General features: G+C 47.1%; 1 protein-coding gene across 1 annotated transcript in view; it reads right to left on the bottom strand.

Annotated features, from left to right (window-relative positions):
- LOC116836274 (mucosa-associated lymphoid tissue lymphoma translocation protein 1-like) overlaps positions 1-13,329 on the bottom strand; it is a 66,001-nt gene that overhangs the window by 27,576 nt on the left and 25,096 nt on the right. Inside the window, exons 8-9 of the mRNA XM_032799806.2 lie at positions 11,925-12,128; positions 2,964-3,141 (exon numbers count right to left, since the gene is read on the bottom strand). Of these exons, the coding sequence (XP_032655697.1) occupies positions 2,964-3,141; positions 11,925-12,128 (382 nt within the window). The remainder of the gene's footprint in view (positions 1-2,963; positions 3,142-11,924; positions 12,129-13,329) is intronic.

The raw sequence follows: 13,329 nt of genomic DNA, 5'->3' as shown, positions 1-13,329 counted from the left end.
GGGAGGGCCTGGGTCTCTCTCATTTACACCAGGTTTACATCAGTGCAGTGGAGTCACTCCCAGTTTGCACATGTGGAATTGAGATCAGAGCCAGGCCCAAAGTATTTTCCGCAGCAGTGTTATCTGCTCCACTGTGATCGGGCCTACTGAGGAGGAGGTACAGATGTCCCTGTTTCACAGAGTCAGCAGCAGATCGCAGGCCGGTTGTTTATAACTTTTGACCAGGAACGAGGGGGCCACAGGATGGCAATGTTTGTCTGGCTTGCACCTACTTTTCAAACACACCCAGAAGTGACAATGACAGGCATGAGGTACATTTCTAAATAAAATCAATGAATGGATAGATTTATCTGCCCTCAGCTGCTCCAGACAAACACATGAGCGGCTAGAGGATTCCAGACACGAGGAACAAGACGTCATATCCCAGAATAGGCTAGAGCCCTCACTGGCCCCAAACTGCGCGCAGTGTGCATCTAATCCATGGGCTACACTCAGCTGCTCGGGTGCAAAGCAGCTTGCAGATGGCAACAGAGACACACACGCACAGTTACAGAACAGCCAGTCTAGTAATGGGAATGGAAAAATCAGTTCTGGTTTGTTTGCCCCGACTGAGGACAAGGCTCAGCTGGAACATGTTTCCAGAGCATGACGGAACAGAGACATCCTTGGCAATGGAGATGATGGGCAGGGTCAGCGCCCAGACCCTGGGCCTGATTCTCATCTCATTTACATCACTGTAGCTCACTGGCTTCAATTATTTACATGCCATGTAGGTAGGAGGCGATTTATGTCCATTTGTCTTAGGCAACATGCCCTAGAAATGCCAACAAGACTATAATTGTGTTCTCACATTGGGGTAAACAAGGAGCAATTCCACTGAATTCAATGGTGCGATACCTGCGTAAAGCAGGTGCAACTACAACTGGAATCTGGTGCAAGGTAGCCCAATAGTGACAGCCCCAGACACAGAACACTTTGTCCTGGTCCCCATAGTCCCAAGATCCAAAGTGCTCAGATATCTCAGTGATGCGTACAGGCGAAAACCCAAATGGGAACTGCATCTACCAAATGGTTCATTTTAATGTACTATTTATGGCGCTGCTACACATAGGAGGAGGGCTTCAGCTTCAGAAACGTTGCAGAAATCCAATGTGTGAGCAGGTAAGGGAGATGGGGTGGGGACCCGCTCCTTAGTTTCTGTCCTGGACCCCAGCAAGTCTAATACTGGTCCTGCTAGGGAGCATGCTCAGTGCAGATGGAATGATCACAGATTTGAGCAACAAGCCTCTAACAAGCTCTACTTCAAATGTGCACGTGGTGATTTTCTGTGGCTTACAACTTGGCCATATCTGGATGGATTTCCATGGAGACAACACAAGACTCTTCTCTAACTCCAGGACCACCCCCTCGCCAAATTTCACATTTCTGCTCCAAAGCATGAAGGCACTAAAGCTCTTCACAGCTAATCAAGGGCCCCTACAAGTACGCATACCAATGGGACACTAATGTTTACGTTTGCTGTATCAGGTCTCATGATTGGGGAAATTCGCAGGTATTATCAGTGTGGACACTGGTAATCCTGTTTTACCCTGTACTCTTTCCTATTTAATATAATTACTGTGTTGAAGATATTGTGTGTGCTTGTGTTATCTCTTGGGAGTCTCCAACTATCTGGCATGTAAGTGGAGGTTACCCTGTGGTTACAATTTTCCTCCCAAGCTGCCCTGCTGACCCAGCCTGGAAGGAGCGAGGAGGGTGGAGGCACCACCAAATAATTGCATATGGGAAGAAAATAAAGAAGTTCCACCTTGTTGAGCTGGAGGTGGGATCCAGAAGAATCCAGGCCTGTCCATCAAAACCTATTAGGAAACTGGTGCTAAAAGAGGTAATCCGGTGGAGAGGGGCACTACACACATCACTGCTTACAGCCAGTCACGGGAGGGAAATGGGCAGAAAATGCCTCAGCAATTTGCTGAGCAGCACAGAGATAGTATGGCAATGGGAGCTTCAGGAAACCTTACAATCGGAAGATATTAATGCAGCTACATAGTGAGGGCCACAGGCCTAAGCCAGGTCCAAGCACATAGTAAACAAAGACCTATTTGATGACACCTCTGACACATTACATGGGTTTGATTATCCAGCAATGGCAAAATAAACCCACAGCCTCTTGCTATTTGCTGGAAGCTGCTGCTGGTTGTTTGTGTGGAGCAGCTCCCCTCTCACCACAGGAATCTGAGTGTGTGAAGCATGAGGCTGCGCTATGCTGGGGTGAGCTGCAAAGCAGCCAGAGGAACTGGTCATCTGCCATGGCGGGAAAAGATATGGGGGGAAACAAACAACCTAATGTGTCTTTAAAGCTCCATTTAATCTAATCTGGAACATAAAACCTAAAATGCATCAATCTGAAAGGCACAGTTATTGGTGTTAGGGAAAGATGCAGCCTCCTGGATCTGGGCAGCCTTCTGGGAAGCTGAAGGGAAAATCAGTGCTTGCCTTAATGGTCCCTCTTTTGTACTTTGTGTCACTGTCCTGGGGAGGATGGTAGGGCTTGTGACACCCATGGGAGGCTACAGCTCCTGCCCAGCAACTGCCCTCACAAAATGCTCAGGCAAGGGGTCTGCTTGGACAAGGCACTGTCCAGCTTACTCTCCTGCTGAGGAGCGTTCACACCAGAGGCGTCTGTGGGCTCCAATGGGCCTGGAGTTAAGCTCACTGTCATTATCTCTTAATTAAGGCCTTGATTCAGCACGGTAGTTGAGTGTGTGTAGCTTTAATCATGTGATCAGCGCCTTAGAAGCCAATGGCCACCTCTCACACGATGAACTTTAGGCCCATGCCAAAGGAGCCAGCTGAACTGGGCCAAAGTCATGGGTTCTTTCTCTGTCTCCCCACTGGATCGTGAATGCAATTACTGCTAACCCCACTGTCCCTGGGAGGTGAGGGAAAGGAACAGAGCCTACCATTTCCTGCAGGTGTCCAGCAGGATGAGATTGAGGGCCGTTCGCCTCTGCTGCATCTTCTGGAGGATCCTCTGCACGCTGATGCAGTTCTCAGGGGCGTAGGGCTGTGGGGCTTCAATGGGGACCATGTAGTTTCTCCCAGAATGTTCGTATCCGTGCCCAGCATAGTAGAATACGGCTGCAAACCATGGACAAGAGAGGGAAAGTTATGGGAAGAGGCCAGGCTTTGCACCACGAGGCATGGAAAACACAGGGTGCTGTTCATTACCAGGGCAACCCGCTCCCCTCCTCATGGAGTCCTATGTCATCTCAGAGCAGGTGTGTTACATCACAGACAATCCCGTGCTCTTGGGTGCTACAACACCTCAGAGCAGGTGTGTTACACCAGAGCCCACCTCCTCTTCCTGGGCACTGCAACCCCTCAGAATGGGTACGTGACAACACAATTCACCCCCTTCCTCAGAGGTTCTGTGAGGCCTCAAATCAGGTGTGTTGTTCCCCCCCATTAATGGTGGGGACACTTCACTATGCAGACGATAACCCAGCTGTCATTTGATTGTCGGTCTAACCTACCCTGCTCCTCCACCATCTTGTGGCCAATTGTCCTAAGTCCTATAACTCTGAGAGAAGCCCTTTCTAGTATCAGCCTAAACCTGTCCTCACCACAGTCTCTGCTGACACCCTTCATCATGGCTCCTCTTGACTGGACAAATCCATCCAGGGATTGCAGCTCCCTTCTGGGGACCTGAGTACCTGAAAGCAGTCACCTCTCATCACTTCATTCCTCAGTTCAGTAGAACTTCTGGAACTGCAGAGGTGGGTCTGGAGTAGCTGCATCTGGGAATCAGGGAGCTGTAACCAGTTCATGCATGGCGCCCTCTCAACCTCTTGTGCTGAGTGGATCTTGGTGGAGGAGAGAAACTAGCGCATCAGCTCTTCTAACCTTTGCCTTTAAGTAAGGGCCACTGTATAATGCAGCAAATTGGAACTACATTAATTTTGCATCCTTAATGTTTCTTTATTACAGCTCTGTGTATCAGATAATAGACAGCTCTGCCTATAGTTAAGGTTGCCCAAACTTCCCATCATAAGAACCTGTATTCAGTTGCTTATAACTTTTCCAATAACTGGGCTAAAATATTCCATGTCAAGTGTTTGCCTCAAGTTGAATATTTCTGGGAAGATTCAGCTAAAATGGTTCAGCTGTTTCTGAGACTGAAGCTGCGGAAAAATATATTGTTTTTCCCATGTTAAAAAAAATGATTACAACCATTTCATTGAGGAGTTCTAGCACCTCCATGCTTTGGAGCAAGGACTTGACATCTGGCACATGGTCACCTTCGAGTTAGGGAGGTGCCTTCTGCTACCCTCATGAGACTTTACCCACATTTGTTCAGTTTAAGTATCTGAAAAATCAGTTTGCACATACCAAAGATTCTATCTGCCTGGAGGATAGATTTGTAGATTGCAAGGCCAGAAGGAACTGTTGTGATCATCCTGCATCGCACAGGCCAGAGAACTTCCCCAAAGTAATCCTAATGCATACTCCAGCCCATCACAGCGTCTATGTGCCAACCAGATGGCAAATGCCCCATCCTCACAGAGTGACGGAGATGATGCCATGCTGGGGCTGAGCTGGACTTTCCTTACAATGGGTGGGATGGGGGAGGGGGCTGCTGTGACAGAAGGCACTACAACTGAGAGCAGAGAGACCACTTTCCTATCCTCTCAATGCTCTGCCTGCTGGCCCCTAGACAACAGGGAGGAGAAGGAGGAAGTCCCCTGACTTAAACACAAGAGGAGTGAGGTCAGGGGGAGGCAAGGAGGGGGAACAGTTGCAGTGTTGGGGGGTTGTCGGAAACAAGCTGGGGAAAGAGGAGGGTTGGAAGCAGGAGCTGGAGGGCGGGGAGAGAGTAGTGAGGATGATGGAGTAGGGCCAGAAAGGGACAGGAAGAGGCTAGAGATGCAGGGGCAGAAGGGTCTGTAACTACATAGGGTTGCCAACAATCTCATATTATAAGGGTCAGCCCTTATTTAAATAAAAAAATTGCCTGGCCTGTACTAAATCAGTTTGGGATGCCTTTTAGCCAACATTTCCACCAGGGATGTAGTGCTGCCAGGGTGGTCTGAAGCACTGCTCAGGCACCTGAATCCCTGACGGAGTAGGGATTGAGCACTTCTCTTTGCAAAGTGCTGCCAGTTAGCAGCTTGACCTGGCACATGGGATTGCAATGCCACTCAGATTTGGGCCTGCTCCCCCTCCATCTCTAGGCCCTGCTGAAAGTTGCACACACACCCCCAGCGAAGCCTCCTCTAGGTGTACCTTCCGAGTCCACACGCTTTCTTGCAGCCCCTACCCAGACAGTGCACAGCACTGCAGCAGGTGGAAACCAGCAACTGCAGCTGCTGACTCAGCTTGCGCCCCATACAGAATGTGGACAGAAGCCACAATGGCTGCCCAGCCCAGTACCTGAGGCCCTGAGTTCTCTGCAGCACCAGAGCTGAAGAGAGAGATTCCCTAGGAAGCACAGAGGAGGAGAAGAACTCACCCTGAGGTTCAAGTTAAGACTGGGGACATCTGAGGTCTGTCCTGTATTTTTGAAATACAACGTTGTCAACCCTAATAACCACTAGAGAACACTACCCTAACTGGAACTGAACACATTAGTCCTGAATCTCAACATATAGCTGTGTAGCCCACCAGAAAAACATGTCTCCACCCCCTCTAGTGGCTGCTCCGCAGAGAAGATAAAAGCCTTCTACTGCTCCCAGTTACTCCATTAGCTCTAGTGAAAGAGAACTGTGCTTTGGCTCTCAAGATCCTAACGCTGCTGATGACCTGTGAGGGGGTCAGCATCATTCCATGGGATGGAATTTTTGTTTTCAATGTTTATATTTTTAAAAAAGTAGGAAATTATATAAAAAACTGTGTTAAAAGAACATTATTAAAGTTTGGCAAGTCAAACACTCAAAAGCTAGGAAATGCCAGAATTAAGCTTGCCTGTGTATCTTTAATTCACCTCCCCTGTGCATATGCATGATGGTGCAGTCTATAATTACACACATACATACAATTTTTTCCATAGGACCCCTGCACCATTTTTCCTCATTCCCACTGCCACTGCTGTCTATAGGACCCTGCCTCAGTTGTTGCTGAAGTTGAAAGATGTGTAGTGAATGAGGCAGGGGCCTGCAGAAAGGATGAGCTCATAATTAGGGGAGTTGAATGCTGCCCTGGAGAATTGGATTCTATTGCCTCCTGTCCTCACAGAATTCCCACATGCTGCCAGGCAAGTCACTTAAGCCACAATTTTCACAAGTGGCCTCTGTATGTTTCTCATTTTCTGGGTACCCAACTTGAGACACCGATGGTTTGCCTTGCAGACGTATTGAACGCTCACAACTGTAACTGACATCAATGGGAGTTGTGCTCTGATTATGTGAAGTGATATAAAATGCTACATAAGGCTGTAGGCTTCTCAAATTCAGCACCCAAAATTGGTTGACAATTTTTCCTTTAATTTCTGTGCTTCAGTTCCTCATGTATAAAATGGGGATAATATCAGTCCCTCACATCACAGGGGTGTCATGAAGATAAATGCATTAATGTTTGTAAAGAATTCAGAGACCATGAGAGAACCACTGGATAGCTCACGAGGAAATGAATAATTCTGTATGCAGCGAAAGCTGTGGATCAGGTGCAGTAAATAAGGAAGGGGCCCACAAACTGAATATGAGGTTAAACAGAGATATTGAATTACCCATTCAGTAAACACCGTTCATCCTGTGCACTGAATGAGGCAGGGGTGCGGCGGAAAACATAGTACATGATCATGTAATTAAAGACTGTACCACCATGCATATGTACAAGGGGGTGAATTAAATTTGCACAGGCAACCTGGACTCTGGCATTTCCTAACTTGCTTTTGCAACCTTAACATTAATGTGTTTTAATATAATACATAAATATTAACTAACATTAAAATAAGGGTATTAAAGTTGCAAAATCAACCTTATGACAGATTTATGTTGCCCATGCAACTGTAATTTATCTGCCTTGTGTGTATGCATTATGTGAGGCAGATATGCCTGCATATTAAAATTGAACCCCCAAATTGTCATTTTAGGAAGAAAATATCTTTTTATTCTACCCAAGTTAAAGTCTAACCTTTCCCCCAGATTTTGTGTGGCAAAAATATCCTGTTCAAAGATGAGCTGCTGAGTACCAAAATATAAAGGGGAAGCTACAAGCATCTATTTGTAAAACATGAACTGCCCCTCTCTGGCCATGGCTGAGTATATGTATGCTTGGTGCATTTCTGTATTATCACTTACAATATTTTGCTATCTTTGTATTTCTGAAATTATCTTTGAGTTGGGACTTTTTTTAGGATGGCTGAGATAACGCCTGTGGACTGGCCAATGACCTCAAACATCTCAAAATACCTACACACCTGCAGATTGACTAACTGACAGTAGATTTTTGGTCTGTGGATTTTCCAAGCCCAGAGTGACTGGAATGAGGAGATTCCTCTTTGCAACAACGGGACCCCACTGGGTGATACCAGTTACTACAGAAGAGGAGGTCCCATTCTGATTCTCCAAGAAGCTTCTGAGAAGGGTTTCAAGGGGAAGGAACCAGCCAGGTCACCATCTTCAAAAACTGAATGAAAGCAAGAAGCCCTGCTGCTGCTGCTGGCTTGCTTCTGGCTTTTGTTGGATGCTGGCCTCTGGCTATGCAATGGGACCACACCCGACAAAGAAACCTGTGCTTTCTTCACCCCTCCATGGATATGAGTCCAGCAACATGCAACAGCTAAGATTTGACAACTCCAAGCAAATGACCTCTAACCAGCCCACAAGTCTGCTGATATTAAACACTGGAGCCAATAAGACCACTGGCTGATCCTTTCAACCACGCACCAGCTTCTTAGAGCCGATCGAAACCACAAGTCGTGAAACCATCCTGCATAAGTATCAATCTTTTGGGTTTAGTTTTATTTCACATTGGTAGTAGCGGGATGCCTCTACCTCAGCATTCCTCACTCGATTTTAAACTCCAGCAGACGGTTAGTAGTGAGCATTGTGTGTGTGGCTAGAACCTACAGAATCTATTTGAGAATGGAGTCTATAGAATAGTTCCTCAAATACCTACCAGCCCTAGGTTAAACAACCTTGCTGCCTAAAAGATCACACATCCATATATTTCAGGGGTTAGGAGTTGTATGTTTAATCCTGAGAAATCATGTTATTTTCACCTAAATTTGTCATTTGAACATTATATGTAACTAGCTGAGTCATCTTGAATTGTATTGGAATATTTCATTGTAACCTTATGTTGTGTGTGGGGAGACTGGATAGCCAATAAATTGGGCAGGCAACCTTAATTGGCATAAGAATTGCAATGATTTTACCTTCCTTGTATTAGCTATTCGGCTGGAACCTAAATATATTGATTATTGGCATTGATACTGATAATGCCCTGTTACTTTGGAGCTGATAGTCAAACAAGACTGTGGCCTTTCAAAATTATGACAGAGAGTTTATAAGGAATTGTTTATTTCACATGGTTTAATCAACCTGATAATTAGATCATTCAATATGAATTAACTTACATTCTTGTAATTTGATTGGTTTATATGTGTTTATGTTATTGCTAAGTTATTTAGTTTAGTTAATAAAACACATAAAACTGGGATGTTTGGTTTGGATGTTTCCTTCTTGGAAATCAGGCTGTGAAGTGAAGGTAACTCTGTGACCTCCCTGGTGGTGGTGCATAGACCTGCTCCTACAGCCTGACCATAGCTGGTACCTGAACTGGAATACTGCTGTTTTTTGAGGAAAAGTTCATTTTTGTATTTGAGCATTTCTTTCGATCAGCACCATGGGTTCCAGAATCTTGGAGGGCAGTGGATATGAGCCTAAAGGTTGACCAGTTCCCCACAATAAGTCTATGCTCCTCTCAGTTACGATGCAGTCTTTAATTACATGATCCCAGTGATGGACTGGAGCTGTTCTGTAGTAACAGATGAATATTGTGTGTTGACCTGGTTATTGGGATGTTACGGTATATGACTCTATTGGTACATTGGTTAGTGTTATGGGCTGTAAGGAAAAAACAAGCAGGCAGAGGAATGAGTAACTCAGGATAAGCCACCCCTCAGCAAACACTAGTAGATTTATCACGGACAAAGTCTGAACTATGAGCTTGAAGATTTTTCCTCCTCTTCAACCAACCTGAAAAACTAGTTTTGTCCAGAAGGGCCAAAAATCTGGGAGGGCAGAAAAATAATGGAACTCTGGCAGCTTAAAAAGGATTTCTGTCTCGGGGGGGCAGGAAGGGAACCAGACAGAGACACCGGGACCTAATGAGGCTGGGAAGCCTCTAGGTAAGATAGATATGTGTAAATGGTTTGTTGTTTTATAATCCCTTTTCTCTAAATGCTTTGCTCATATTGTTAAAATAAACACCACTGTGGTGTAAAGCAGATTATCTGGTCACAGACTCCCAGAGGGAAGAACTGTAGGTGCCAAACCCAGTCCAGCCTGCTGGGTAAGCACTGTGGATACATTGTTTTGTAGCCTGGGGCTCAGACTGAGTGGGAGAACTGCCCCAGGAGAGGTGCATGCAGGAGGCCTGACACATGACGGGGTGCACTCAGGGAAAGCCAGCAGAGGACAGTGGCTCAGCTAGCCCTGTAACTATGGCAATTACATACCATCCATTTCACACAACTGCTGCCTCATTCGGTGCACAGGATGGACAGGGCTCAGGGAACAAGACAGCTGTTCATTATTTCTTTTATCCTCAACATTTAATATGTGGCCCCAGCTTTATTTACTACACACCCTGCAAACCCTGCATGGAATATGGAATGATAAGCTGCTTCATGGGCCTTTTTCTGTGCTCATCATCACCATAGTGACAGCCTCACAAACATGAAAACATTTATCTTCACTGCCCTCACATGAGATAACACAGCATGAATTTACACATGCGGAACTGAGGTATAGAGGGGTTAAAGTCAAAAGTGTCCACTAATTTTGGGTTCCCAAACTGAGACACCAAAGGACTGCATTTCCCAAAGTCTGAGCATTTCTGTAGCACTTTACAGCTTTAAAGTGCAGCTCTAATTGACTTCAGTTGCAGCACTTCTGCAAACCAAACACCAGGTGTTTCAAGGTGGGCACCCAGAAAAGGAGGAACTGACAATTTGTGTCCAGCTATGAAAACTGTGGTTTAAATGAGTTCCTAGCACCATACAGGAGCTCTGTGGCAAAGCTGGCAATAAATCCCAGCTCTTCTGGGTAGCAGTTACACCATAGCTAAATTCACTACACACCTTTCAACTTCTGCAACCAATGAGGCAGGGATCCTACAGTCAACAGCCTCCTTCACTACACTGCCCTAATTCATCCCCAGAGCAGCTCCAGCCTGCTCTGAATGAGACAGGGGGTCTGTTGAAAAACAGCCTGTGATCATATATTTAGAAACTGTATCATCATGCATGCACACAAGGGGGCTGAGTTCACAGATTCCAAGGCCAGAAGAGACCATTGTGACCTTCTTGTCTGATCTCCTGTACAGCACAACCCCTGCCCCATTATAAGCAGCGTTTGCTCCCCCAACTTTCAAAATTGCACCACAGAGCTGGATGACTTGAGCTAAAGGGCGACCTCCATCAAGAAGCAGCAGACTACTATCATACTTTGTGCACCAGCCACTAGTGGGTTAAATATGCATGCTTAGCCCTGTTTTGCTGACAGTATAGCCAAGTGCAAAAATGTGGGTAAGAGTTGAGGCTACCATAGGAGAACTGGTTCTGTTCCCAGCTCATGTAACTTCTCAATGGTTTGTGAAGGGCTGTGATGAAGCAGGGAATTGTTTTAATGGTTTGCATGCTGCATGTTTAATGAAGTGGTAGGAGAGGGTGTTTGCTGTTGCAGAGGACCAGGTATGACCTCACCTAGCAGCCTGGACCCCAGACAACCGCCTGGACACAGTGGAATGTAGCAACGGGTGACCCAGAGACCCACCTCAGCTTGGAAACCAGCTGGTTCTGGCCAGTGGGAGGACAAAGGGCAGAGGAGAGAGGGCCCCGGTGATCTGTTTGTCTAGGAAAGAAGATAAAGGACGGAGGAGAGGCTGTTGGGGAGGTGATATAGGATGGTCAGCTGGAAGGAGGTTGCTTTTGGACTGGGGACAAAGACCAGCCTGAGCCCACCTGGACTGGGACAGACTCAGTTGGATGGTACTGGGACTTTCTAGGCTCAACGGCCCTGAGAACTTCCTGTGCTGTATTCAGATGTTCAGTAAATGCTTCTGTTTTATGCTGGCTGAGAGTTACTGAAGTCTAGAGATCAGGGCTACATTGCTACCTCTGGGTGTGCACCCCAAGGGTGCAGAGTGAGTGGACTCCCTGAAGAGACTCATGGAGAGAGACAGACATGCTGAAAGCTCAGAGAGGTGCAGCTCCAGGAGGTGGTGGAGCCCAGGACTTAACCCCCAAGAGTGAGTGTGACCCCTGACAAGGGCTGTCACACTGAAGGGGGTGCCTCCCAGGGATCATACGGAGTCGAGAGAGCACGGGGCCTGTGACTCCGTGACAAAGGCACAGTGATTAACACCAATCTGTAGAAGAATGATGATTTCCCAGCTTCCCTGCCCAGTGCATCTTCCCCTGGGCCAAAGGATAATTTGATGGGAGAAAGTCCTGCTGCAAACCATAGAGGATCTAGAGCTTTAAAAAACAAAAATAAAACAAAAAAATCCTACCCAACAATCGGAACAATTTGTATAAGGAAAATGTAAGGCAACCTTAATACAGAGCTCACTGCCACACTCCCTACAATAATAATGACCACTGCTAACTGCTCTCTGGTTTGCTGCCCATGGTGGCTGTCTGCTTGGTCTGTACTCGGTGAAGGTGGCTTTGGAATGCTTCTCAGGTAGCAACTTACCATAGACTCCTTTCCCCAGGAGCTGCAGGAACTGATTGACAGCTATCAGCATCTCTGCCTTATTCAGGTCCAGGAGGGAGACCACCCGGAATCCCAGTCGCTTTAGGAGAAGGCTGAGTTCAAACACATCAGTGATGGGAGCCATCAGGTGCGGATGATTCCAGTAATGGTTGTTGCCCACCAAAAGTGCGACCTTGTCTGTTGCTAGCAGAAATATCAAGTGACAAGCAAAGATGTAAGTGTCTAAGCAAGGAGCAAGGCCCTTGACTGATCTACCAACATCCAAAGCTCCTGGAATGGGTTCTGCTGGTTAATAAATGTTATATATAAACTGCAGGACTCCTCGAGGCTGTTTGATCAGGAAGCATCCCAGGAAGTGGGGTGGCGGAAGCAGAGGTCTAATTGTTCTTTTAGGGACATGTTCTGCCCCGTTCCAGTCAGGACTGAACAGGGACAGTCCCACTACATAAGGGGGGTAGGATTTGGTACATAAACTCCCTGCATGGCCCAGAACTCTCCTCCCTGCATGGCAGCACATAGTGTGGAAAAAGGCCAGAGAAGCCACAGGAAAGGTGAGGGCACAAAGGCCACAGACTGGGCTCTACAGGGGAAAGACTCCTGCACCCTGCCCCATGCATCTACCCCAGGGCCTGACCCCAGGAGCGGCGCCAGAGTATCTGGCGCCCTAGGCAGAATTCAGGGGGGCGGCATTTTGCGTGCTCCCCACAGGGTCCGCGGGAGCTTCCGGTTCCACTTCCATCACGCAGCCAAAGAAGGACCCTCCGCCGAAATGCCACAGGCAACAGCATCAGTCATAGAGCTGCTCAATTGCCTGCAGCTGTTTTCCGCGGCACGTTGGCAGAAAGTCCTTCTTCTGTGGTGCGATGGGAGCAGAACTGGAAGCTCCCGTGCGCCCCGTGGGGAGCGCACAAAATGCCACCCCCTGAATCTGGCGCTCTAGGGTCGCCTAATGGAAGCGCCGGCCCTGCCTGACCCATCTAGTTCCACTGTCCACTGTGCTCTGGATTTGCCCCACAGGGTTATTAACCTATTCTATAATTGTTGTTCTTTGAGATGTGTTGCATGTGTCAATTCCACTTCAGGTGTGTGCGCGCCCAGTACACCAGAATCAGAGATTTTTCCCTTAGCTCTACCTGTCAGGGCAACGCATGCATCCTCAATCTCTTCATACTACTGTGGGTAGAGCCACTCAGAACTTTCCTCAGTTCCTTCTTACCAGACAGACTCCAATAGAGAGGGGGAGGAGGGTGGGCCATGAAATGGACATGGACAGCAGTTACTGAAGAACAGCAATTACAGAACAAGTTAATAACCGTTTTTTCCTTCTTCAAGTGATTGCCCCTGTCCATTCCACTTCAGGTGACTCACACACATTTCAATCTGG

The sequence above is a fragment of the Chelonoidis abingdonii genome, chromosome 9 (genome assembly GCF_003597395.2).
Source record: "Chelonoidis abingdonii isolate Lonesome George chromosome 9, CheloAbing_2.0, whole genome shotgun sequence".
Taxonomy (NCBI): Eukaryota; Metazoa; Chordata; order Testudines; family Testudinidae; genus Chelonoidis; species Chelonoidis abingdonii.
Note: the sequence above shows the minus strand (reverse complement) of the source record. Positions and strands in the feature narration are given on the sequence as shown.